Source organism: Trematomus bernacchii, unplaced genomic scaffold (genome assembly GCF_902827165.1).
Source record: "Trematomus bernacchii unplaced genomic scaffold, fTreBer1.1, whole genome shotgun sequence".
In the NCBI taxonomy this organism is placed as follows: domain Eukaryota; kingdom Metazoa; phylum Chordata; class Actinopteri; order Perciformes; family Nototheniidae; genus Trematomus; species Trematomus bernacchii.
In genome coordinates, this window is record NW_022987589.1 from 555,001 (window position 1) to 582,606 (window position 27,606).

The window sequence follows — 27,606 nt, forward strand, 5'->3', positions numbered from 1 at the left end:
GCCGGGCAGGATGACAGACTGACGGGGCCCAGACAGACGAGCCACATCGATCAAAACCACAGCGGCTTTAGTTTATTGATCAGAAAGCATGGAGGCCTGGGGAGTGAGAGAGGAGGAGACGGAAGAGAAAGGGAGCGGGTCAAAGGAGAACTATTTCAGGATGCTTATATGAAGAGGAAACGGATGCATAAAGAGAGTATTTTCATGCACATCGGACACATAGCGTGTACAGGAGTGTGTTGCTCCATCACAGACGCACAAATAGCTCAGAAATCATACCAGTCTGTACGTTTTCATTATAGATATTTGGCCTGAAGTAGACGCTGAATTATTTTAATACATTGTGGTATTTAGTAATAACTGTCAAATGATCAGCACTTTACCAGCACTGCAGTCTTCGTTCTAAAGTCTGGTTTGTTAGTTCTTCTTTTGGTCGTGTTGGCCTCCATTTCCATCTCTAAAAATAACACTGCACTCCCCAAGCCGCTGAGATCTGGGAACAAAGCTACACCGCTAAAAATAAGTCGGACAGGGCAAGAAATCCCATGTTTGGCTGAATTTGTTTGGAAGAGAAAAATGAAGGCAAACTCTCTGCGAACAGATCGACTTTTAGGGTCAAGAAAAGCCCCGTGCAAAGAGCTATTGTTAGTGAAATGTTGATGTGAAGAGGTTCATCTTATTCAACTGTTAGCTTTTTTACAGACTGAACTGGTTTCCTGAACCATCTGTCGTCTGAAATGATTCTATATTCCTAGATTTTTACAGTTACAATCAACATACATACATTTCTGGGCACTAGAATAACAAACAATGTTAATGTTAAAGGTCACCTGTTATGCAAAATCCTCTTCTTCATGTCTCTTCTACATCAACATGTGTCCCCTCTTCTTCATGTCTCTTCTACATCAACATGTGTCCCCTCTTCTTCATGTCTCTTCTACATCAACATGTGTCCCCTCTTCTTCATGTCTCTTCTTCATCAACATGTGTCCCCTCTTCTTCATGTCTCTTCTACATCAACATGTGTCCCCTCTGTGTAAAGAGACTCTGAAAGTTTCAGGAACAAAGATTCTCTCTCTTTTTGTCCTGATCCATTTCTATAAAAACCTGTCTGAAAATGAGCTGATCAGATTTTGGCCACTTTATGATGTCATAACGATGTGTTGTCTTGTGTAACCATTAGCCAATCACCAACCAAGGTAACCCCCACCTTATCACCTGAATCTCCTCCTAGAGCACCATTGTGTTATTTGTAACCAAATCTCTCTCAGAGGGGCGTGGGGAGGGGCTCCTTATTTTCATCTAAAGTAACAGACAGAGAATCAGCACTTTTGAAACAGGGCTGAAACAGAGGGGATTATGGGTAATGCTGCAATGATCTGTTTGGTGATTGGAGCCAAACACTTCAGAGACAGGTTTTGTATATATCTGAGACCTGTAATAAAGTATAATAGGGAACCTTTAAATCACGTGTCACTTGTTAGACGCTTTCATCCAAAGCAACACAAACACTCAGTCCTGTGGACGATCCCCACAGGAGCAACCTGAGGTGAGGTGTCTTGTCCAGGGACTCAACAACATGCCCACTGAGGCTGTGGCTCACAAACATCGCATACATGTGAGATCATTGGGATTTCATCCTTAGCATTCATTTGGAGTCTTGATTGTGATGAGTCCTTCTGAGAAATAGTTGAGTAATGACTTCTCCACTGACTAGATGCTCCATCCATTAGTTCACCAGGTAGTCGCTATCCTGTCTTTCTGCCGTTTGGCCGAGAGGACACAGAGGGTTTGTCAAAGCTTCGCTGATGAAAACAGCTTCCTGGTCTCATTGAGAGTGAACCAAAAGTCAGCGGGCCAAATCAAATGAAAGCAGTGGGCTGAAAGTGTCCTTAAAGCTCCTTAAAACGGAGGACTGCTGCAGATCATTGTCATGGGATGCATTGTTGTTAGGGCTGTGCGATTATGGCAAAATCATAATCACGATTATTTGGGTCAATAATTGATATCACGATTATTAAATACGATTATTCATTGAATTTGAAAAAATCAATTTATTGAACTTTAAAACAAATACAAATAATAATTTGAACAGTATCTGTTTAACTGTTGATTACCCTGAACGTATAATTCAACTGAAAAACCAATACAAAAATAAATGATACATTTAAATAAATAATATCAAAATAATAAATACCAATAAACAAGATCAACAAATATTTTGGAGCGCACTTCCACAAGCTACTAAACATATGTAAATATGATAAATAAAAATTAATGAGATCAAATATGTTCTAGTGCACTGTCACAACCTAGCAAAGCAAAATAATTGTTTTTTTCGATTATGTTGTTTTCGTAATTGTGGCAGGCCAAAATCGTAATTGCGATTAAAATACGATTAATTGCACAGCCCTACTTGTTGTTGTAAAAAGTATTTACAGCTGCTTCAATCTTCAAGTTGATCAAAGTGTTTTCACATTGGAGGTCAACAATTCAAAATGCATCATCATGTTGCTCTGGATGAATTTGCAAACAAGTACAAATGAGTGATTGCCGGCTAAAGCATTTATTGCAGAACTTAAAGGTTACAAATCACAGTGGAAATCTTCTTTACAAGATTGAACTGCAGTTGGACATCATTCTCCAGAGTTGTAAATCACCGTCGAGCAATTAAACACGACGTTCTGCTTTCCCTGACCTTAAAGAGTGAACAGAGTGGACAGCATGCAGGCATATGATCAGAAGACTCATCTGCAAATCAAATGCGTGGCTGTGTGTTCCCGCTCCTGCATGTCACCCAGACTTACAGCTATAGATTGACTATAAAACTCAAGAGGCACTCCCTGAATTCTCATTTATTTTGAACTCCTTGACTGATATTATCTCCAAACTGGCAATGCAATTACAGAGGCCCTGCCATCAATAGTGGATTCCAGCAGAGCAAGCATGACAGAAATCCACTTATTCCGTCTAGTATTGATGTCAATTTACTGTTTCATTACAACTAGAGCTTATGGAGCTGCACATGATCACAACTGAATGAGCATCTTGTTATGGGACCTCAACGCACGTTTGGATCCACAGCAGATAAATAATGCATCAGATACAATGCGTAATCGTGCACATACGCTCAGCAGAGACACCAGCACAACAAAGATAGCGATGGATTAGGTGTGAGGGTCTTCTTCTGATGCATATGTATGAGTTGCAGCAGGTTCACAGAGAGCGAGGAGTTGTGGAGTCCTTCGGTGATGATGCTGACTGCAAATCCAGTTCATCATGGCTTTAGAATGATGTCCTTTTTTCTTCTGTTAGAAAAATCTCACTGGTCACCGGCTTCAGTTTCAATAATCAGGATCCATGTATTTATTATCCTCTCCAGAATGGAAGTAGTCATCACAAGATTTGGTACAACTAGTTCCTGAACAGAGAGGGAGTTACAGTCACAAGATGGAGGAATACCGGTTCAAAGCAGTATTCTATGCTTAGTTCAGATTAGCTAAGGCCTGCGTAAGAAATAAACATGACAGTCATATGCCTATCTCCCTAGGGTCATCATATGTAATCGTTGGAACAAAGCTATCGTATGTTCAACACAGTGTCTCTTAAGCTTCTTCTAGGTAATCATACATCCTGTAACGTACACAGCTATACTGTATGTGTAGTATGTGCTATATACTCTGATATTGAAAAAGTACATTCAGTATTTTCCCAACAACTTCATAGTGTATATTTAAAACTATACGATATTAGATAAGATACTGCATGATACAATCCTACATATCTAACAGGTACGTCACTAGATGTGCACGACGGGTATTTTATATAACACACATGAAAGCATGACTTGTTTTCTAGATGGCTTACCCTGAACGTCAATTTTTAAGTTAAAGGGGACCTATCATGCAAAATGCACTTGTGTACGTCTTTTATACATGAATATGTGTCCCCGGTGTTCCAGGGAACTCACCAAGTGTCAGAAAACACAACCCTCTCTATTTTCCTCCATACCCAAATCTCTAAAAAAGGGGCTGCAACGGATCTGATAAAAACTGATCCAGATTTGAACACTGTCCTGACGTCAGGACGGTGGCGCTACGGCTATTGGGCCAACTCCACCAATCAGGAGGAGACAGCCACGGCCATTGCCGTTCGAAAGCGCTGGAGACGCTGTAGTACATATGCCAGACCTGTAGATGGTGCTGTTCTCACTGAATCAGCCCAGAGCTAGAAAATGTCAAATTGAGCAAAATGAGGCATGGCTAAAATGCATGATCTGTTTGGTATTTTGAAAAAAAAAAAGTATAAATATGCCTTATATAGGTATGGTCCTACACTATATTATTCAAATATAGCATGATAGGTCCACTATAATATCTAAACTTTTAAGCATAGTTTCTTCTTTACACATTCACTGTTTATTTGAGTTGCTTTTATGGCCATCTGTTGATATATTTAACCTCATTTTAACCCCCTAGCTTTAACAGCGTTGTGCTTTATTGTGTTCATCAGCTTGTTACTATCTTTGATCTCTGTCTTTTGTGTGCTGAGTGGGTAGCGTACAGCGTTTTGTTTGAAAACAGCTGCCTGCATGCTGCTGCAAAACACTAGGCTTTGAGAGCGGAGAGAGTGATCCAAAAGTAATTTTACAAAAGCAGGTTGTTAAACCAAAGCATGAAGGCTCTGTAGAGATCAAAGTAACTGCAGAGGCCCGGATGATATCTTTCACTTGTATCGTTTTGAGGTTGAATGTTAATATAGAAAATATTGATTAGAGCAGACAAAATGTTTGGCCTGTCCTTGCTACCTTGTGCTTGGATCTCTAAAGAAACAGATTGTGTTGATGATCAGTGAAATACTTACAAGATACAGTATGTACAAAAATGATGGTGCTAATCTAATCTTTGGGATGCTCATAATGTTTTTGTGTTTGCGAGGTGTTGATACCATGTGCTTTGTCCTGTCGCTTGACTTGTATTGTGTTGCGCTGCATTATACATCGAGTCGATGTTATTGTCATTCAACCATCCTCAAAGGACTCTCCGTCTCCTCTAGGGATTGCTGCAGTTGCTAAAGTTAATGAATGAGAAAAAGCGTTAATGTTTTTGGGGTTGAAACTGAGAAACTATGACTCTGCGAATAGTATTGATCAGGGAAATGTCTGCGTCAGGTGAAACACTTGGAGCCTCACCAACCTCATCCTCTCTTAAGTTGTGCTCTGGCTCGCAGTCAGACCACGAGGACGGCTGGAGTACTTTCACACCCGCCGGTGGAGGTTAAATCCCACCAGCTTCCTCCATCTGCTGACAGCTCATTTGCTAAAATACCTCTTTGCTAAAATGATCCTTTTCTCCCCATCCCTCACCCTTCCCTCCCTGCCTCCTCCCCTCTCAACATCACAGGTGTAACGCTGTCTTTAGCCTGAGGGGGGCAGAATGCCGGAGCAGAGCAACGACTATCGTGTGGTGGTGTTCGGGGCGGGGGGGGTGGGGAAGAGCTCCCTGGTCCTGCGCTTCGTGAAAGGCACCTTCAGGGACACCTACATCCCCACGGTGGAGGACACCTACCGCCAGGTGATCAGCTGCGATAAGAGCGTGTGCACCCTCCAGATCACGGACACCACGGGGAGCCACCAGTTCCCCGCCATGCAGCGCCTTTCCATCTCTAAAGGCCACGCCTTCATCCTGGTGTACTCCGTCACCAGCAAGCAGTCCCTGGAGGAGCTCAAACCCATTTACCAACAGGTGGGTGGATAAGTGTCTAGACCAGGGGTGTCCAAACTGCGGCACGCGGACCATTTTGAATCCGCCCTCATTCAGCAAATTAAAAAAGTATAATGACTTAAAGTGGACCTATCATGCTATATTTAAATAATATAGTGTAGGACCATACCTATATAAGGCATATTTATACTTTTTATTTTTCAAAATACCAAACAGATCATGCATTTTAGCCATGCCTCATTTCGCTCAATTTGAAAAATGTTAGCTCTGTTTTTGCAAGGGCAGATTCTGTGAGAACAGCACCATCTACTGGCCTGGCATATGTACTACAGCGTCTCCAGCGCTTTCGAACGGCAATGGCCGTGGCTGTCTCCTCCTGATTGGTGGAGTTGGCCCAATAGCCGTAGCGCCACCGTCCTGACGTCAGGACAGTGTTCAAATCTGGATCAGTTTTTATCAGATCCGTTGCAGCCCCTTTTTTAGAGATTTGGGTATGGAGGAAAATAGAGAGGGTTGTGTTTTCTGACACTTGGTGAGTTCCCTGGAACACTGGGGACACATATTCATGTAGAAAAGACGTACAAAAGTGCATTTTGCATGATAGGTCCCCTTTAAGTATAATAAACTTCTGCTTGTCCTATATTGTACTTCTTGAATATATATGTTACAAGGTATTCATGTGTTAGTTAGCCCAGTTTTTCAAATAAATTCAGTCAATTCAAGTTGAAAACATGTTTTAACAAATCTAAGTTGATAAGAAAAAAGCCCAATAATACATTTACATAACCTTGAAATATACCCTTCATATTTGCTCTTATTATAATCAATGTGAAGCTTCTGTTTTAAGGAATGAGCTGCAACACAATAAATGAAACCCCTTAGAATACAATTGAATGTGTGGATGAATGTCCATAACCTCTTAATGGGAGGGTCGTTTGAATTACATTTTTTATAGCATTTTCTGTAAGCATCCTTAATCCCAAAAGGAATGTAATGTTTAAAATAAATGTGGTGGAGTACACAGCTCAGTATTTCCCCACTGACATGTATTTGAGTAGAAATCAAAAGTACCTCAACTGTAAAGAAGTACAGTACTTGAGTCAATTAACTCCATCACTTTCTACCACTGGAAGCACAATACAGAAAACCCCCGAAAATGTACATTTAAAATAAAACACGGATAAATAAAAAATACATTTATGATGTGACATTTGGTTGAATAAAATAGGAAGAAGTAACATTTCGTGTCTCCAGATGTAAAGATGTTGATACATTTCGGCAAATATTCTTATCCGATGTTAAATCAATCGGTTTTAAAATGTAAATAATGTATGATGTGAACATCCCAGCCAGAACTTAACAGGTGTCTCTTATGTTCTTCTTCCTCCTCTGCAGGTGTTGGCCATAAAGGGAAACGTGGAGGCCATCCCCATCATGCTCGTGGGGAACAAGAGCGATGAGACCCTTCGGGAGGTGGAGACCAAGGACGGAGAAGCCCAGGCCAACCAGTGGAAGTGCGCCTTCATGGAGACGTCGGCCAAGACCAACCACAACGTCACGGAGCTCTTCCAGGAGCTCCTGAACCTGGACAAGAAGAGGAACATGAGCCTCAACATTGACGGGAAGCGCTCGGGGAAGCAGTCCCGCGCCGAGAGACTGAAGGGAAAATGCAGCGTGATGTAAATGGAGGAGGTGGAGGTGGAGAGAGGTGGGGAAGAAATACAGAGAAAAGGGAAGTAGAGAGAGAGAGGAAGGACTCACTAAACGTATCCTCGGAGCAAAATGTTACGAAGGTGTAACGGAAATCTCATCATTCACCTCTGTTTGACCCAATCACTACCACAGCTCTCAGTTTGGAGCTTTACTGTACATCAATGTGCATTCTGTGGAACGGAGAAATGAGCGCAGAATATCCAGAGGCACATTTCAAACAAGAAGTACGTGTAGCATCATCCAAGCGGTCACAAAACCTGGCTGTGGATCTCAGCAAGACCTTGGACTGCAATGACTACAAGAGACTGCAGCAGCAACAACAAAAATAAGTTATTCAAAAAAATAAAATGTCCTCTCTCACTTCTTCATCCGAGCCCGTCCTCCCTACTCAGCTCACACCGCTCGTCACCCCTCGCATACTCCCCTACTATAACAAATATAGAGAGACGTAACGTAATTGTAACAGAGTCGATAAACTTAGTTAAACTCACTCTTCTTGTGGAAACTCCATATGACGAGCTCAAGGTGTCTGTCGTGCTGGAAAAGTACAGGTGTGATGATACTGTTAGCATGAATGACATTAGCGCACCCAGCTACATCCCAGAGCAACTCCTGAGGACTCTGATGTATATAAACACGGGATATTTCAATATATTCCATCTAAACACACGCCCTGCACATGAGTAACAAGTCAAAGGGTGAGGTTTGAAGCATTAACGCTTAATCTCCTCGTCCTCAGCCTCTCTCCAGGAACATTAAAAAAAGACCCTTATTATTTATCAAGAAGTCATTCTACTAAAAACTCATCCACAAAATGTCTTCATCTGAAGTGGAGGAGCTTCCAGCGGACACGCTACTGATACGACGCAACAATCCTTTTAAGACTTTCATTTAGTACAGAAAAGCTCTGGAGGAAAAGAAGCTGGACACTCGTCACACACAGGAAACAGAAAATCAAGTCTGCCTTGTCTACGAGGATGATACACTCGGATAATCATTGCCGAGACTAAGAGGAAGGTTTTTGGTCCTGAGGTCAAGAATGTCAGTTTACTTTGGCACCTTCCACGTGAAGGTGTCTCTTCTTTTGCCTTTTTTATTCTTGGTTGCTATCTTTATGAACCTTTATATAGTCATGTCAAAGTCAGAAAAGCCCCCCTTAAACAAAAAAGCACACAGATAATTAAATAACTAAATAAGGGATAAATGTAAAATGGTGGCATACAGATTATTTAATGTGACCTGAATCGGTAAGGAAACAGAATGAGTCACTCACACACACACACACACACACACACACACACACACACACACACACACACACACACACACACACACACACACACACACACACACACACACACGCGTCAAAAAAAGTCTGAGTATCACTGTTGACTGACTACATGAAGACAAGCGGCGCTCAGCCTCAATGCCCTCACATTGCACTTTCTATCATAAACACACACACACACACACACACACACACACACACACGACTGTAATTGTTCATGTTGTTGCCTCTGTTATGTTTAAATGATCTCCGCTTAACTCAGAATATCCTCCTGGAGCTCTGCTGTATGTCCAAAGTGCATGTTTAAACCTTTTGTTCCTACGCAGGAGCTCTGAATATTGTACACAGTATATACACACGGGACAGCCAAAAGCACAATACTTTTTTAACTGCATATCGTTTCTTTTTGTATTTCCTTTTTGTACGTTTTTTTTTCCTTTTATCCGTATCCTCTGTGTGGATTTTCATCTTTCACATGTATCTGAACACGGAGGAAACAGTCATGATCACCGGTATCTCCTTCGTCTGTAGATGTAAGTGTTGTCATGTGTCCGGTACATGGCACAATGAGGTTGTGGTTCTGCTGAACAACAGGGTTTCATGATGTGACCGTTAGCTGTGGTAAAGATGTGACGTAACCACACAGTCGAATGGGAACGCAGACAGATTATATGCCTACTTTTCTCCGTCTCTCAGGCGGTTTTAACAACAATCTGAGTGGAGGATAATCTGCTCTTGTTCTGTTAAACCCAAAGACGCAGATTATGCCTCATTTGAACTGTGTGTCCGTCTCTTCTGGACAAAACAAAAGCACAGCAACTGTTTCCATCCGTCCTCCTCCAGAATCAAGAACTGGGCACTTTAGGGTGACATTTGACTTGAAGACTTGCTTATTAATCAGCGATGCCTCATTTATAAGCACCATGTAAAATGTCCCTCCTGCATTGTTCACGCCCACATCAAATAACAACTTCCAACAGTGTTGTTATTGTAAATAAAGCATACGGTAGTTGAATGACATGTTTATAAGAGCTTCAAGTAAGATGTTACCCATGTAAAGAAAACCTGTCTTTCTGGGAATAAGTCCTTGAGGTAGTTGTTACAGTACATTTTCTCTTGTGAAAAACTAAGTCTTAGTTTGGCCATAGTTATTTAATATATAAAGACTATATATTATTGAATTACAAGATTAGATATACTTCATTTGATCTAAAATATTGATGTGTTCAAATGCTCTTCTAAACAAAACTGAAAGTCCATGAAAAGCTGTCTTCCTGTTTTTGTGAATGAAGCGCCATCTCCTGGTTAAATCCTGAAATTGAAAATCTGGCAACGCCCTCTTGGAAAATAGTGGGAGGGCTTAACATTCCCAGATACTGGTCTTTGGCAGGTCTTAGGCAGGTAGCTGGCAGGTAGCAGGCAGGAAGCAGTAAGCTGGAGTCTGAAATAAGATGCTCCATCTGTAGAAGGTTTGATGTTGCTATTTACGGTAGTTTACAGCTTAATAACGACGCTCATGATATATTTGACACATCCACTCTTCAGCTATACCAATCAGATAATACTAGCGACGTGTGAATATGTAACTAAAGGTGCCACTCCATGGCCGTTTCTGTTTTCTGAATGAATCAGTTATCAATGTGTTGTCCTTTGCACTAATGTGAGGTCCTCCTAAACTCCTAAACGTTGCATTGTAAAAACGTACCCTTTACATGTTAGATGCCAGGGATGCTCACTCTTACCATCAGTTTATAGTTTAAACAACTTGTAATTGACATAGTTTGTCCTGGCTTGTTTTAGATGCCAGAAGGATGACGTGATTTCTGTCTGATGTGTCCTTCAAAAAGGTTAACAAGCTCGAAATAATATCTGTTTATCTATCAGACAGTTGGCCTGATCTGATGTGTTGCTACCGGCAGTAATGGTGCACACGCTGCATAAATATGAGCTTGACGCATCTGGTAGGTTAATGCAAAACGCCAGCTTGCGAGCGCATGTTTGTGCAATCTGTTGTTCTGCTGACGTCTACAGGAGGCTGTCCATGTCCCTGCGTGGAATACGATACAGCAGGCAGAGAAAAACAATGAGACAGCGCGTGATAGCGGTATGGACAACAAGCTGGAGTGAGAGGCTGTGCCATTAATAGGAATAGTGTAGAAATATTGAGAGCGCTTACTAACTAGCCTGTGTAGGATTCAAATGTGCATGTGAGGAGGCGTGCATGGGAAGTGTGTGAGCGTGCGTTGTGTTTCTTGGGCTGTGTGAGTTAAATGCTGGCATGAATCAGGACAGACACCTCTGCCCCCGTGCTCCCATCGCTTGTCTCATCTTATTTATCAATGAAGCATATTCACTGCTGCCGTCTGTGTGGAAGCCCACGAGTGCATCCAGGTATCTGTCCAATTAGCCACCTATCTGCTTTCCTTCACTCTGGGGTGTGTGTGTGTGTGTGTGTGTGTGTGTGTGTGTGTGTGTGTGTGTGTGTGTGTGTGTGTGTGTGTGTGTGTGTGTGTGTGTGTGTGTGTGTGTGTGTGTGTGTGTGTGTGTGTGTGTGTGTGTGTGTGTGTGTGTGTGTGTGTGTGTGTGTGTGTGTGTGTGTGTGTGTGTGTGTGTGTGTGTGTGTGTGTGTGTGTACACATGTGTGTACACATGTGTACATGCTTTGGAGGATGCCTACTAATTTCTGCATGAGTCATCTAGAATTGTTCACACACACACACACACACACACACACACACACACACACACACACACTGCATGCCCTTAGCTGCACATGCACACTTATACACGCATATTACTCTCACACACAGTCCTTGTCAGTGAAGCCTCATTCTCTCTCTGGCTGTTTTCCGCTCTGAGCTGTCAGCATTACTTCTCCATAAATCAGCTGTCCGACCCCCTGAAATCGTGACTTTACTTTTATATAATACCTCAGTTTCTTTTGTGTGTGTGTGTGTTGTGAGTCGGTTGCACTAGAACAGACGGGAGGCCAACCCTGCTCACTCCTGATTGTAGATAGTTGTAAATAGTGTTCAAAGGACTTCATATTTCAGAGAGGAGAGTGTGCAGAGGAAAGGATGCCGTGGTGGGAAGGTGCCGTCACCTGTGTCTCCTTATTGTAGTCAAAGTGTCCAATTCGAAATGACACAGCAACGCTTGCAAAGTGTTCGACAGAGGCGAGCTTCTTAACCAGCTTTATTCAAAATAAGCTACAACTGCAAGTAAAACAGCTTTTGACTTTAGACGGGGTAATCTATAGAAGCCCAAAGTGACCAATATTCTATTTGAAATGAACAATCATGACCAAATACAGGCTTTATAAGGTAATATACGTGAAATTCTGAAATATTGCAATAATGATTTACTCATTTATTTAATGTTAAACATTGGATCTCCATAGAAATCTACATTGACAGCTTTTGTCCCAGTTTCTGATTAGGACCAGGCAAAGTTTACGTCACCAGGTACTGGGTACGTACTGGTCATGTTGCATAAGAGCATGTTGTTGTACAGCAGAGGAAGTGTGGATCACACGTGTGTTTTTTCCATAGCAGGGTGGGAAACATGATGCTCAAACGAAGGGCAGCTGGTTTATCTAAATACAAAGAAATGTTTGTTGTGTTCTAGTCTAACTCCATAAACTCAATCCTACCAACGGGGGCAGGTTGACGTCCTGTTGAGTCGAGCTAAGGGTTGGAGGATCTGACCCCATTAACCTCTCCGCCTCACCCCTTTACGTCTTGTCTGATCGCCTTAGATCCTCACAAGCTGTTTTCTGAAGCGGCATACAGTGGGGCATTTAGACTCTGTGGGTAAAGTAGTTTGGTACTATCCTGTCGCTCTGGCCGTTCATCCCTGCATGGTCCCTATTGGTGTTCCAGCCAGCATGAGAACAAGGACACAAACTGTGAATCATCTTTGTATTTTTTAAATAAATTCCTCAGCAGGATTTACGGCTTTGTTTTTAGCAAATGTTTCATTTCTTTTAAGCACTTGTTTTTTTGTGTAAATTATTCTTTTGGTTTATTTCCTTTTTTCTGTTGGGACTTTTTATTTTATTTAACCAATTATGATGTATAGATATTTATTCTAGCAATAGTCTTCCTATTAAGATATACTGTGCTGATGCATCCTCTGAATAACTGAAAATAGCATATATATAAATATATATATATATAGATGATAATAATAATCAAATCTGCAAAATGATTTTCCTAATAAAAATGTGAACTGAGGAGTGTTTCTTGTCTTCTTTATTTGTTCCTCTTGCTGGTGCATGACTCAAAAACGATTTGATAGATTCCCATGACATTTTGCAAAGGCGTTTGTCATGCCCCCATCATGAATCCTCATAACGTACAGCACTTGTTCCCCTGACTTTAAAGGGGCCTTATTTCTCTTGTTGGGGTTTCTCTTTCCTGTAGTTGTGTTATATTGGTTTTTGTGCATGTAAATATTCTGCAAAGGCCAACATCCCACTCACTCCCCACCTGCCTGAAATGCCTCAATTGGACTACTTTGATTACCTCCATTACATAGTGACATCGCTATGTAACATTTGGCTAGCCCTCCAACACATTGTACGTGACACGCTAAGCGGCGTCATCATTTAAAAACGGCTACAGTACATAATTCTTTAGACAAACATTTTTGAGTAACCTTCAGCTATTTGTATGCACTTTTTGATGCAAGGAGACTCAAAATAAAATGGAATTTGAAGGCCATTCAACTTCTCCTCGTGGTCAGTGAGGAACTGCTAGAGCAGCCTCCCTCTCTCCTGTCGTTACCTTCCAACACAGTCTCACGGCATTTCGTGTTATAGTCACGAAATTAATCTATTGATTTGCCATTTTTTTCGTGTCACACAGAACGATTTAAAAAGCAATGTAAATAATAACAAATTAGAAGGAAAAAGACATTTAAAAAAATACAGATTTCAGTATTCTGACACAGAACGATTTTAGAAGCAATGTATTTATATTGGTAGTATGTTTCGTGCCTGCACCAAATACTAACAAATTAGAAGGAAAAAAAGATGACATAAAATACAGATTTCAGTATTCTGAGGCTCTGAGCCCTCAGACATTATACAATTTAAAATAAAAGGGTTAGGCTTAGGGTAAGATATTGAGTAAGAACATGTTTTTATGAACCACACAGCTTCTGGTCTTCCAAGACCCGACCGGACAAAAAGACGTGTTGCAGGCACGAAACATACTACCAATAGAAATACATTGCATTTAAAATCGTTCTGTGTGACACGATGCTTGGGGATGCTGAGCCCAGTTGCTATGCAGACAGTGTGATGTTGACGCGCGAGGTGTGACCCTGCAGGGCACAAAGGCGCCTTACGACAGGTACAAGGCCTGCCGAGAGGTCGCTGGGGCGTAGATCCACGCAGAAAGGTGAACCCCTACTGGATCGCAGTGATGCTTCAAGCCATCCGGGGATGTCTAATGACCGTTTACTGCAAGGGGACAAAAAACGAGGGCGCATTTGAGTGGGAGAGCGTCTTTCAGTCGTGAGTCATGGGCTTCCACCGCTTTTTTCTCATAAAATGAAGAGCCCTGATGTAATTCACTGTAACAACACTGCCTCAACAACACACACGAGGGAGGGGGGGAAGGAGAGGAAACACAGAAGGTGAATAGGAGGAAGGAAGTGAGACAAATGGAGCAGGGAGAAGGAGAAAGAGGGGGCTAAAAGGTGAGGGAATGATGGAGAAATGTATAGGCATCAGCATAATTTCACACATCAGTGGGAATGAGGCCAATGCGGTACGAGTTATAAATAGCTTTCCTGTGGTTATAATAAGTAGGAGTGTGTTTCCATAGAGCTATGAGGGAAACTACGGCTGTGGAAGTAGAGTGTTTACCTTCCTCTTTGTCTCTGACATGCAGCACATGTATGTGCTATCCTACTCATTGGACCTTTCTGTGGCCCTTTACCGCAGAGAGAACCGTCCACATGCATCCCATGATAATGCAGCACTTTAAGCTCCAGCTCGTGGTGGCGTTGGGCCTGCCAGGAACAGCAGGAGCGGCCCACTCCTTCTCCGGGAGAGAAGAAACTACCGCTGGGTCATGGCGCCATCGTGTGGCAGCACAGAGTGGAGAGGAGACATTTTAATGTGAGGTGCACAGATTGACATAATATGCTTTCCATTATTAGTTAAGTCCCAACATATGATAATATAAAATGGGGCCTAGAAATGTTATCATTTTAGCAAAATATTTGATCCACAAATATTGCTGCCTCTACATTTCTCCAGTATTTATTGGTTCTCTTAATGACATTTAATTATACAACAAATCTATTGAATGTTGCAAAAGTAAAGAAAGCCCAACAAGTTCTACACACCTTAATTTCTCTCTTTCTTTTTTTTACTGTTTTCTTTCTATAATGCTCTCAGTTTGAATTAATTTAATGAACACTGATGTGATGAGCCTTTTTCTGATCTCTTTGAAAAAACTGTTCAATAAAGTTGGTCTGGTAAAGTTAAATCTTTATATTTATAAGAATTGACATAGATATGACATGGAAAAAAAAAATATATCATTCAGATTGGATCAAATAAAATACTTTAATGGAAAAAAATTCTGACAGATTTTATTATATTATTAGCAGGAATCTGACAGCTGTTAGTATAAAAACGATCAGAGATTCTATATATTCTTAAGAAGACTTTTAACTACTTCAAGCCATGCCACTACAGATCAAACGAGATTTTTTAAATCTTTCACAAAACTCATACACACTGAGAACATGCGGAGACATGAAGACTAAAGTATATTTAATAAGGCTTTCATTCATGGAGCTGTTACCCAAGTCTTTACGCCTCGAAAACTCACTACATTTACTGTACAGGGCTGCACATGGGTTCCCCAACCGAAAAATATGACTTAAAAACAATGAAAAAGATATCCATTAAATACCCTCTGGTGCTACACTCGGTTGATGTGTGTGTTTGTTTGGGAGCCCCTGGGTTAAAGGTGCTGTCATCGGATCTGATGGAGGGAGGGTGGAGGAAGAGGAGGAGGGGGGGGGGTAGAGGAGTGGACAGACACTGGTAGCGGAGGGGGAGGCGTTTGGATCGGCGAAGACGGGGAGTGAACCAGCAGAGAGGGTGAGAAAGCAGCGGATCTGGCCCTTTAAATCACAAATACAGCGCTTTCGGAGGTGAGTTGGGAGATATTCGGGTCTTTTTCTCCCTGTGTTTAAGAAATGTAACGCGTCTGTGTGCCTCTGCAACCCCTGCTTCTCGTCACCGAGGGCGGCTGCAGCGGAGAGGGGCTTCATCAGTGTCACGAATCCGGTTTTCCCCAGCCCTTTGCCGGCAGAGAGGGAGGGGAGGACCGGGGACAGGGTCAGTGGAAGATTTCCGACAGCTCGGCTGGACTGTGAGGACCCAGAAGCCACTGTGTCCAAAAAACCTCTGGATTGTACATGCTCAAAAAGGCCGTTTGCTGATCAATTAGCATAATAGCGGAACATAAAGTCATGCGCTCCATTCTCGTTGGATGAGTTCACATTGGCCACCGGAGATTGCCTCCCTCTAAACATGTCACCACCCTGCTCCCACGGATAACAACCGGGGCCTATTTGCAGACCTGAAGCTAGTCTGGTATTCACTTGGGGAAATATCTCTAGCTTTGATATGTGCACAAGGTCTGCCTGTGCTTGCGCGCACTGTGCGTATGCGTGTGTATGTGAGTGTGGATAGCCATGGGAGAGAGAGGACATGCTGTTCTCACCATCAAAATGCCCGCATTGTGTTTTCACACGGTAGAGCAGAGAGCAGGGCCTATAGCGGAGGACATGGTTCCGTACTGCGGCCCGATCAGCGCTCCGGAGCTGCTGGGATCAATAAGGATTGATGCATATTTGCGCGTCTTCAGAGCGGCTGTATGGGCTCCTGATCGGGGCCTGTCCAGTTCTGGTGATGCTTTGTGTCCAGGCCTTGACAAATAAACTGTTTACTGTATAGCCTATATGTTTGTCATCGGCTTTACATTGAAAACCAAATACATTTGAGGGCGTATGAGAGGAGAGATTTGACAGCGGAGGGGCAGAAACTTCTATTTGTGTTGGTTTGTAGGTGTAGGCTATGCTTCCTGCTTTCAGCATTCGCCATAGCAGAAAGTTTGAGAAATCAACAGGCTAAATAAAACAAGGCACTCAAAAAGACTTAGGCAAAGCGTCATTCTCACTTGTAGCCCCCTGTGCCTCCTGAGTTGTGTTGTTTTTATTGTTGATGCAAGTCAACAAATACTTTGACGTGTCCACATCAGCGCCATATGGTCCACATGTTGTAAGAAAAGGTGTTTGGCTTTTTTGAAGAATCAGATGAGGGTTTGACAACAAAAACTATCCTCAAATAAGCTTGTAGTTTTCATTTGTTAGTGTTCATTTCTGGTAGTTTTTTCAGGCTGTTGTCTGTGGACGTTATTTTGTTGCATAAGTGTTCGTGTGCACTTGTATTCAAATCAAAGTTCAGGACCCCACAGGGATAACATCTTGAGTTGAGTTTGAGCATGTGGTTGGGACTGTTTACTCATTTTAGGGTAGTTTCCAGGGTTGGGTGATAACCCCCTACTGACTGTTTGTTAATAAAAAGTATTCCAATATGAAACGTGTTATACAAGGGCCGATAAATACAAGTGTTGCTATTAAAGCATGCTATTAACGGAGCGTATAGTACAATAATATATGAGAGAAATGCAGCATCATTTGGTTTTATCTAAATAAATGTTTCGTCGGGCATGTTTATGTTTCCAGAAAGTGATATCACTTGACACTCCTCTTGCATCGATACTGAAATCAATACTTTGACATTATCGACAGCTTTATCTCCAGGGGATTATGGGGGTCAATTCAATGCTGCCAAAAACAAGTCTGCATGTGTGTGAGAAATTACAAAATGTGAATATAACCGACAGAAAGGAAAAAGGGGCTTAAGGGTCTACTTAGGGTTAAGATTTGGGCTCAGGGTGAAGATTAGTTTGAGGATTTAACTTATAGCGTCAGGATTGGATGTAATAGAAATGCAATTATACAAATGCATGTGCGCACACACATATGCACACACACACACACACGCACACACACACACACACACACGCACATGCACACGCACACACAAAGCCCTAATTACAGACATGATTCTCTGAGCTACTCCACAGTAGGAGTAATTAAAGCAGGACTCTCCTCCCTGGAGAGGGCGACAGACAGAGAGAGACAGTCGTAACACTCGATGTTATGCACTGAGGGAAACTTCTACGCTGTGCTAAGTGAAAGAAAGAAGCAGGAGGTTTATGAAGGTTTTTTTTTGTTAAATAACTCTATGACAGCACAGGTATAAATGGACCTCCTTGTTTGGATCGGAAATGCAGGGCTGTCCTATCTGATGGATTATAATGGTGTTACTGGTTTTGGTGACAGATGGCGTGATGTGAATGATAAGAAGATGATGATGACAGTTTGGCATTCAAGCAAGTTCCAATCTCATTATATAAAATAAATTATGAAAACTTGAACTACAATTTTATTTGTCCCGCTGAAAAGCACATTTCTGAGTTCACATTCAAGTTTTTAGATTCAAATTCAGTATTTATTTAAACTACAAATGGTGTAAGAATGACTGTTTTAAGGCAGATCTCACTGTTTTGAGGCAGATTTCACTGTTTTAAGGCAGATTTCACTGTTTTAAGGCAGATTTTACTGTTTTGAGGCAGATTTCACTCTCAACAGCAACTATCTTAAATCCAGATGGGATCGGTGTCATGAATCATTTTAAAAAGCCCAGTTGTACAAAACTGCAAATGGACAAGACTAACATTTTCTGTAACCTCACTGGAAAAACACTCATCTCACGCCTCTTGTGTCTTTCCTTTTTTACAGGGACAAGCCAATGTGAGCTCACCTGCAGTCCAGCTCCGGCGTTTCGACTTGGCTTTGAATTGTTTTCTTGTCATTCCTGCACCGCTAAAATCTCCATCCAGTCACGTTTTCACGAGAGTCCTGTCTGCCACCACCAGCCAGGTAACACTCTATTATCTCTGTTAAGCTAACGATTATTTGTCATGAATACTTAAAGGTCACCTATTATGCAAAATCCACTTTTTCAACATGCCCCCCCCCCCCCCCTCTGTGTAAAGAGACTCTGAAAGTTTCAGGAAAAAAGATTCTCTCTCTTTTTGTCCTGATCCATTTTTATAAAAACCTGTCTGAAAATGAGCTGATCAGATTTTGGCCACTTTATGATGTCATAACGATGTTTTGGCTTGTGTACCCATTAGCCAATCACCAACCAAGGTAACCCCCCCCCCCCCCCCCCACCTTATCACCTGAATCTCCTCCTAGAGCACCATTGTGTTCTTTGTAACCAAATCTCTCTCAGAGGGGCGTGGGGAGGGGCTCCTTATTTTCATCTAAAGTAACAGACAGAGAATCAGCACTTTGGAAACAGGGCTGAAACAGAGGGGATTATGGGTAATGCTGCAATGATCTGTTTGGTGTTTGGAGCCAAACACTTCAGAGACATGTTTTGTGTATATCTGAGACCTGTAATATATTGATGAAAAACAGTATAATAGGGGACCTTTAACATACATCTAAAAATAAAGAAAGTATTTCAAGTTATCTTTTGAAAATAGTCCAGCTCCAGCCTAAGTTATACTCTGTATGTCATCTCCATAAAGTGTTTATTGATCACTCATTAATAATGTTGTACTATCATTCAGTCACCTCACGGTGGTGCTATAGCTTCATCAACTGAGGCCATACGACCCCATAAATACAGCTATTAAAAACAACAGAGGTGGGAGAAGTACTCGGATCCTGTACTTGAGTAAAAGTAGAAGTACTCAGGTATTGTACTTGAGTCAAAGTAGAAGTACTCAGATCTTGTACTTGAGTAAAAGTAGAAGTACTCAGATCTTGTACTTGAGTAAAAGTAGAAGTACTCAGGTATTGTACTTGAGTAAAAGTAGAAGTACTCAGGTATTGTACTTGAGTAAAAGTAGAAGTACTCAGGTATTGTACTTGAGTAAAAGTAGAAGTACTCAGGTATTGTACTTGAGTAAAAGTAGAAGTACTCAGATCTTGTACTTGAGTAAAATAGAAGTACTCAGATCTTGTACTTGAGTAAAAGTAGAAGTACTCAGATCTTGTACTTGAGTAAAAGTAGAAGTACTCAGATCTTGTACTTGAGTACAAGTAGAAGTACTCAGATCTTGTACTTGAGTAAAAGTAGAAGTACTCAGATCTTGTACTTGAGTAAAAGTAGAAGTACTCAGATCTTGTACTTCAGTAAAAGTAGAAGTACCAGAGTGTAGGAATACTCTGTTACAGTAAAAGTCCTGCATTCAAAATGTTCCTCAAGTAAAAGTAGAAAAGTATTCTCATCAAAATATAGTGAAAGTAGCGACAGTAAAAGTAGTCATTGTGCAGATTGGTCCATTTCAGAATAATATATATGATATGTTTTATAATGATTGATCATGAAAGTGTTCTCAAAGCTGGTAAAGGTGCAGCTAGTTTGAATGACTTTGTATACTGCAGGGTAGCTTGTGGATTTACTCCAGGTGGAACTAAAGTCTGATTTAACACTTGATTACATTTCACACCATTACTAAAGGTATTAAATACATGTAGTGGAGTATAAGTACACCATTTACCTCTGAATTGTAGTGGAGTAGAAGTACAAAGTAACTTAAAATGGAAATACTCAAGTAAAGTACAAGTATCTCAAAACTGTACTTAAGTAGAGTACTTGAGTAAATGTACTTAGTTACTTCCCACCTCTGAAAATCAGTTCATAAATCAGAGGAGCAGTGTAAACAAAATGTTCATATACTTCAGTATGTAAGTAAACCCAGGATTAAATGTAACCATTTCATCGTTGACTCGTAAAAACATGACACCCCTTCCTTTCCTACCCCTGAATATATCCCACAGTGCTAGAAGCAGTGAAAGCATTTATAAACTATAAAAGTATCATTAACAAAGGAAACAAAACTAAAATGAATAATTATGCAGCGACCCTTAAAGGTATAATCTCATTACTTTTGGATCTTGCACCAATGCATTAGCATGTATGCTGCAATGTAATGTGGTACAGCATTTGTATTTAAAGTAATCTATGTACTGTGGTTTCATCTTTTGCATAATAGGTAACCTTTACGTTTAGTCAAATGTATTTCCCTCTGAAAAGAAGTAAAACGTGGCGTATAATAAAATAACTTTAGATACAGTTTGAGGGTAAATTAATGTATCAACAATCAATAAGTTGACCAACTGCAACAACGTTATGTCATTAAATACAGCATATATGTACACACAATATAATTTGCTTTAATTTAAATGTGCATTTCCAAACCAGAAGTAATTTGACTTCTATGTCAGATCGTCCGAGGGAAACAGAAGACACAACGTATTGAAAGCCGGTTCGAACGTGCACATTCCTCCAATCTCATCATCATCTGCATTATCTTTCTCTCTCTCTGTTTCTCATTCAGTTTTCTCCTGTGTTGGTGTATTCTGATGGATCAGTATGTCTACCACTAATAATATCGCCCAGGCCAGGAAACTGGTGGAACAGCTGAGAATCGAGGCAGGGATCGAACGCATTAAGGTAGGAGGAGATATACGTGGAAGTGATCAGTCATCCACATCTGATTGTTTTCTCCTTACTATTTCTTCTCTCTCCTCCTTTCTCCTCTCCAAATTAAATCAAAGTTTATTTATGTCCCAATGTCACAAGAAACGTTTGTCTCAGCGGGGTTTTCAGATTAACAACACAGATTAAAGTTTTAACAGATAAATACAATTACAAGAAAATAATAAAGATAGAACGCGACATATAAGTGGTCTTCAACCTTCCTAAATGTTCCCACACCACGCCGCTCCTCCGCTCCCTTCACTGGCTTCCAGTAACTGCTAGAATCCACTTCAAGACACTGGTGCTTGCGTACCATGCTGTGAATGGATCTGGCCCTTCCTACATCCAGGACATGGTTAAACCATACACCCCAGCACGTGCACTCCGCTCTGCATCAGCCAAACGGCTCACTGCACCCGCACTGCGAGGGGGACCCAAGTTCCCATCAGCAGAAACACGTGGGTTTGCTATCCTGGCTCCAAAATGGTGGAATGAGCTCCCCATTGACATCAGGACAGCAGAAAGCTTACATATCTTCCACGACTCCACTTCGAGCGATAGAATGACTAACAAAGCACTTATATACTAACAAAGGACTGGCTTATCTAAAGCTAGTTGAGTAGCACTTGAAATGTTTTGGCTCTATGAAACCTGATGTACTTATATGATTCTGTTTTCTTGAAGTTTGTATCTTTTTGGTCGAATGCACTTATTGTAAGTCACTTTGGATACAAGTGTCAGGCTGAAGACACTCAATATTGAATTTACATTTACACCCTTTAAAGTTTGAGAAACCGGCTCGAGATCGCTAGAATTTGAAAATACACAACTGGAGAAAATCTGCCACTTCCTTACAGAGCCCCTCCTCCAACTCACGAACGCGCACATGACCAATGAGGGCACGAGATACGTTTGTGCACAGATGGAAGGCTGACAGGCAGGTAGGCCATCCAGTTATTTTAGCCGGGCCGGCTCAGATGATTGGTCGTGCTTTTTACAGTACTACGGCTTCCACAGATGACATTTTTTGTCAAAGCACTTCAGATATTCATTGCTATCGGGATGTTAAGAGCATTTCATGGAATATAACAAAAAGTGTATCTCGAGCCGGTTTCTCAAACTTACCTACCCCACCTTTAATATTTTACTTGGGCTTTTAGATGAAGACCGCACACAGTTAATAAATACAACTATTCTTCTACAATTTCTTTTGGAAAAAATTATTGCCACAAAAAATCAAAGGGCGGCTCAACACGCCGTGAAATGGGAAATAATGAGCTCTAACGAAGAGTGGGATGAAAGGAACAATACATGTGCTTTCCATGTTGTGTTTTTGGTGGTTTTTGGTTGTCAACCTATTTTTGTTTGTGAAATGTTGAAGTGATCCTACTGACTGTATCTTTATTTCTTCAGTTTTTGTTATTGTTATGTCCACGTTTGTGTCTATAGCCTGTACAAAAAAACATTGTCTGCCTCCCTAATTAAAACAGGACGTTGGTTCCACAGAAAGGAGGTAGCTGAACGCTCCTTATCTAGTTTGTCAGACTCTAGGCACCACTTAAATACCTGCTCTCCCCCCCCCCCCCCCCCCCCCTCTTCTTCTGCAGGTGTCAAAAGCGGCAGCAGACCTGATGAGTTACTGTGAGCAGCACGCTCGTGCCGACCCTCTGCTGGTCGGGGTTCCCACCTCTGACAACCCTTTCAAGGACAAGAAGCCCTGCATCATCCTATAGCCGCCTTCTGACATCACACACACACACACACACACACACACACACACACACACACACACACACACACACACACACACACACACACACACACACACACACACATTTATATACACTTGTGCACATACAGGCACATATAAATGCACACATTCAATACTTAAAATGATCCCCAAACTCATGCAAGCACACATTTCAAGTCTACAAACACATACAGAAACACACACACACACACACACACACACACACTCCAAAAATAGCCACTCTGGAAAAGCGCCATACTCCGGAGCCACAGCTAGGGGGCAGGTATCTCGTTCTCTTGGTGGCTGAGATCAGTATATCACTGAGTATGATCCAAGGTGCTTTTGGTTATATTCACATATGCTGGTTAATTAACTACAAGTGTCAGCTTAACTTTGAAAGGGATTTGGACATTATTTATCAGTAAGAAAACCGGATTTCTTTCCTTCTTTTGTCAAAAAATGAGGGGTTGTTTAAAGGATGGACTGCAGTGCCAGGCGAGGAGTGGGAGGATGCATGTTGGCAACAGAAATGAACGGTTGGCGCTCCCAAACACGACCTGGTGTCACGTTAAAAGCTCAATAAGAGCTTTTTTTTGCGTGAGAGTTAAAACAGGTCTGAGAGCTTTGCCTACAAACCTATTGTGCTAAATCATGGCGGGTAATTTCGGAGCAAGTGGCTGAAGCCTTTGCCTTTTTCAAACTAGCATGTTCCCATCCAACAGACCTCTGCCTGTGGCCTCACTGCGGCCGTCTGCAGCCTTTGGCAAAACCTCCAGCTGTGCCAACCTGTACAGAAAGTCGTCCCTCGGTGCTGATCTGATGTCAATATGGCTGCTGTTGGTTGAGATCAAAGTCTAACGTGACATCAGATCTGCAGCAGAACATAGTTACACAAACTCAAGCTATTAACCCTGGACGCTTACTGCAATTTTCTTAAGAAATACTTGTTTGTGAACTACATGTATGTTGCGATATTTTGTTGAAGCATTACTTAACAGATAAATATAATACTTTATTTTAATTATTGGTTTGCTTTGACATAGGTGTTGCCCCTGGCTGGTCACGTTTCTCTTCCCGTTTGAGGCTAGATGCTACCATTAATCAAACAACAGGAGATGTGGTTGTCAGCCAGGAGTATCACCTATAAGCAGATAACAGAAGTATCTTAATCTAGCCGCCCTGTGCTTTACCCCGAGGTCGCACACTTGACCACACCTTTACAGTCTGCAAGGACTGCATGGCTGGAGGGGAACACCCAAACTGAAAAAGTAAAAGTGATGCTGTCTTAAAACGTTTAGATTAACCTTTCCCTTTCCTGCCTTCTTCACTTATGTTTGTGTGTTTGAATTGGCAGTTTTTATAATGTTAATGGATGGAAAAGAAGAGATATAATGCATTGGATAGTGAAAAGATAAAGGTGTTTGCCTTGTTTGCATCTACAGTAGAGGAAGAGGGTACCACAGTGCATCAGAACAACCTGGCTAAACCAGTCTGAGAGCTTGGGGTCAGAGACTGGGTCGGTAACAGCCAGCAGTCGATGCACGGTCTCCTCTGTCCTCCTCTCCTCCACAATGCTCCTCTCTCTGACAAACCAAACTTGATTGTAAAAGCTGAAGTTGAAGTGAAAGAAAAAATGAAGTAAAGAGAAACAAACTAACTGTATAAACTTTATTTCAGACGTGCAGAAGTGAGTGAGTAGCTGTTTTGGGTTTCTTTGTGAGTTTCTTCTTTCTATGGAGTCCATGGAGCCTGGTGAGTTGAGTAGTTCCCTGTACAGGGTTTGTAAGATACGCAATCTAGACACAGAACCTCCCTCTCTGGATGCTGGATTTATTTTAGTACTACTTTTTCTGTTCGGTCAGTCACATATCTGTCTTCATTTCTTCTTCTGTTTCTCATTCAGGATTTAGAGGCTAACATCTGATAGAAACAAAACAACTGTTAGGTTTATTATCGTGTCCTGTTAGAGGATGAACCAACATCGGACCTCCTTTAACACCGGAGCCGCAACGTCGTTCTCAAGTGTTGGTTATGGTCGGCCAAAGGCATTTAGGACAACACACACTCATCCGCATAACACGCTCTCTTGCTGTTGTTGTTGTTTTAGGTTTGATTGCCACAAGTCAAAGCTTAAAGGAGCACTAAATGACACGAGCTGCTTGATCCCTGAAAAGATGTGTGCAATCATATTTACATTGGAACATTTAGCCGAGGCTTTTGTCAGCTGTAACGTACAAGACTTACGACTGCTGATGAATCTCAGGGGAGTTGAATCGACTGCTTTTTTCTGTTAGGCTATTTGATCGTGAGCCATCCTGCTGAGTTTCTATTAGAAGTGGTGCGAACTGTTGAGCAGTGTGCACAGAGACGAAGCAGGCAGGGGGCACCTTTTAGGTATGTTTGCGACGGAATTAAATTATTATGGAGGTACCCTTGACAAATCTTTGAATGTGTCTTTAAAGGAATAGCATGTATGTGCATTTGAGTGTGTGTTTCGGAGAGACACACAGTGTGTAAGAAGAAGGCACAGTATCTCTACATGTTACTGTCGCTCAGCCCTCCAATGGCAGGTCAGGATGAGTCTGACCGGAGCAGAGGACACGTTGTGCAACATGTACGGCCTCCTCTCACTCAGATGCTACTGTGCTCATCTTTAAGAAGAGTAAAGAAGGGCCTTGTAAGAATATACAATAATGGGAAGCTATTTTTAATGTGATGACCAATAATGACCAAAAACAACCCAGAAATCCCAAAAATGTGTTCAGCTCTTTTTGCCTGGTTTAGTTATACACATTGCAGCTTGTTTTCCCCGCTCATCAAAGCCATTAAAGCGACTCCAATGTTTCTCTGTTTAGAATAAAGTTAAGCTGGCAGCAAGTTAGCTTAGCTTAAGTGTAAGAGCAAATCCAGGGCATTGAAGCCAATTTGACAAAGTGTTGAAATACAACTTCAGGATTTTGTGTGTGACGCCATTGGATATCCAGAGTTATAACCCTTTCTTTTTTCATTTGAGCAGGGTTAAAAGAAAATAGTGGTACGCTTGCTTTATGGGCATTTAGTGTTGACTTACTGTCTGTCTGGGGATTCTGATTTCACCGCTGATGTTAAATTGGCGGAAATTCTGTCATTGGATTGATATGACCACAAGGACGTCCAAATTGACCAATCAGAATCGAGTATTCAATTAAAGCTGTGTTAAGCTAAGATAACCAGCTTCTGGCTGTCATTCAATTTGAGCAAACAGATAATGAAGTGGTATACATCTTCTCTAAACCTCCCTGCAATAAATCCATTAATGGTTTTTCCCAAGAGGTTAAACCATACCTTTAAATTAGATATGTCCCTTTATCTAGAGTTAATTGTAGAGTTGGTCGAAATATAATAACTATACAAACAGAAACTTGACTGCAGTGACAGACAGGAAGTAACGCAGAATAACTCATCTGTGTTCCTCGCCAGAAATATAACTACTTCAAAATTGGGCAATGAACGTATTTCTTGTCGAGGAAATCAGAGGCAGTTCCCAGTAATTTCTTTGCAAAATGCATTTCAAATTACAACTGCACGAGAATCACACAACATGAAACAAGCATGCACACATATCAGCTCACACACATACACACACACGGATGTTGTTCTGGATATGTCTGACAGATTCTATTTTTTACCATTATTGTCATTTCAATCATTCCATAGCTGGTTGAGCTTAAAATCAGAGAGACAGACGACCTACATTGCTGGTTTGGCTGACGGCTTCTCTGATTGGTTGGTTGTTAGTTTGCCTTATAGTGGCGTATATTGTGTTAATGCTGGTCTTGGGGTTGTCAGATTGACAGAATGAACAGTGTTAAAGTAGAACATGAAGCTTGAGATGGAAATCCCCTGGTGTTGTGACTCAAAGCAGGCAAGAGTTGAGGCTCCTCACCGGCTGACTACGAAATCAAACATGGCTGAATCCGCTCTGAGCCGTTCCCGAGACTCGTCTTCTGTGTTCTGATCTCCTGTGTATGCATACAGTATATGTATCTTTTTGCCTTGATTGATTATGAAGAAAATATATCTATTTTTTGTAACTGTTCTCTGATGTGCCATAACTCATGTTTTCTTGCACACTGTTAATATTTTGTGGATATTGCTGTTAAAAAAGATGATATTGAAAAGTAGATAACATTAATAAAAAGATGATATAATAACAAATGCTCTTGTGGAATATTTTTATGTTTAGCTTTGCTGACGGCACGCTTGCATGGAGGGCAATGTCAGTCAAAGACTTTGCCCCAAAGCATGTTTTTTTTCCTACCATTTCAACCCAATGCAGCCTGATGCTTTTTTTATTTTGATTTATCTGTGTTTTATTTTGTCAACATTTTGATCAATGATTTGTATTACATTTATATAAGGAATTTGAATCGATAAGAAACGTGTCTGACAAAAAAAAACACTACAGGCTTACAGTATGTACAGTAATAAT

The 27,606-nt window shown here is 41.4% G+C and overlaps 2 protein-coding genes across 2 annotated transcripts in view; both read left to right on the forward strand.

Moving 5' to 3' along the window:
* Window positions 1–11,210, forward strand: part of diras1b (DIRAS family, GTP-binding RAS-like 1b) — a 20,667-nt gene extending 9,457 nt beyond the window's left edge. The window contains exons 2-3 of the mRNA XM_034129052.1: window positions 5,403–5,744; window positions 7,119–11,210. Of these exons, the coding sequence (XP_033984943.1) occupies window positions 5,436–5,744; window positions 7,119–7,406 (597 nt within the window). The 5' untranslated portion in view covers window positions 5,403–5,435 and the 3' untranslated portion in view covers window positions 7,407–11,210. The remainder of the gene's footprint in view (window positions 1–5,402; window positions 5,745–7,118) is intronic.
* A 4,593-nt stretch (window positions 11,211–15,803) lies between these two features.
* Window positions 15,804–27,315, forward strand: gng7 (guanine nucleotide binding protein (G protein), gamma 7). The gene is made up of 4 exons (XM_034129056.1): window positions 15,804–15,903; window positions 18,625–18,765; window positions 21,243–21,358; window positions 22,993–27,315. The coding sequence occupies exons 3-4, from the start codon at window positions 21,278–21,280 to the stop codon at window positions 23,116–23,118; spliced, it is 207 nt and encodes a 68-aa protein (XP_033984947.1). The 5' UTR covers window positions 15,804–15,903; window positions 18,625–18,765; window positions 21,243–21,277; the 3' UTR covers window positions 23,119–27,315.
* Window positions 27,316–27,606: the final 291 nt, after the last annotated feature.

Coding starts and splice junctions, on each gene's coding strand:
- gng7 (XM_034129056.1), top strand. CDS start 21,278: ATGTCTACCACTAATAATATCGCCCAGGCCAGGAAACTGGTGGAACAG. Junction 21,359..22,992: donor CAGGGATCGAACGCATTAAG/GTAGGAGGAGAT, acceptor CTTCTTCTGCAG/GTGTCAAAAGCGGCAGCAGA.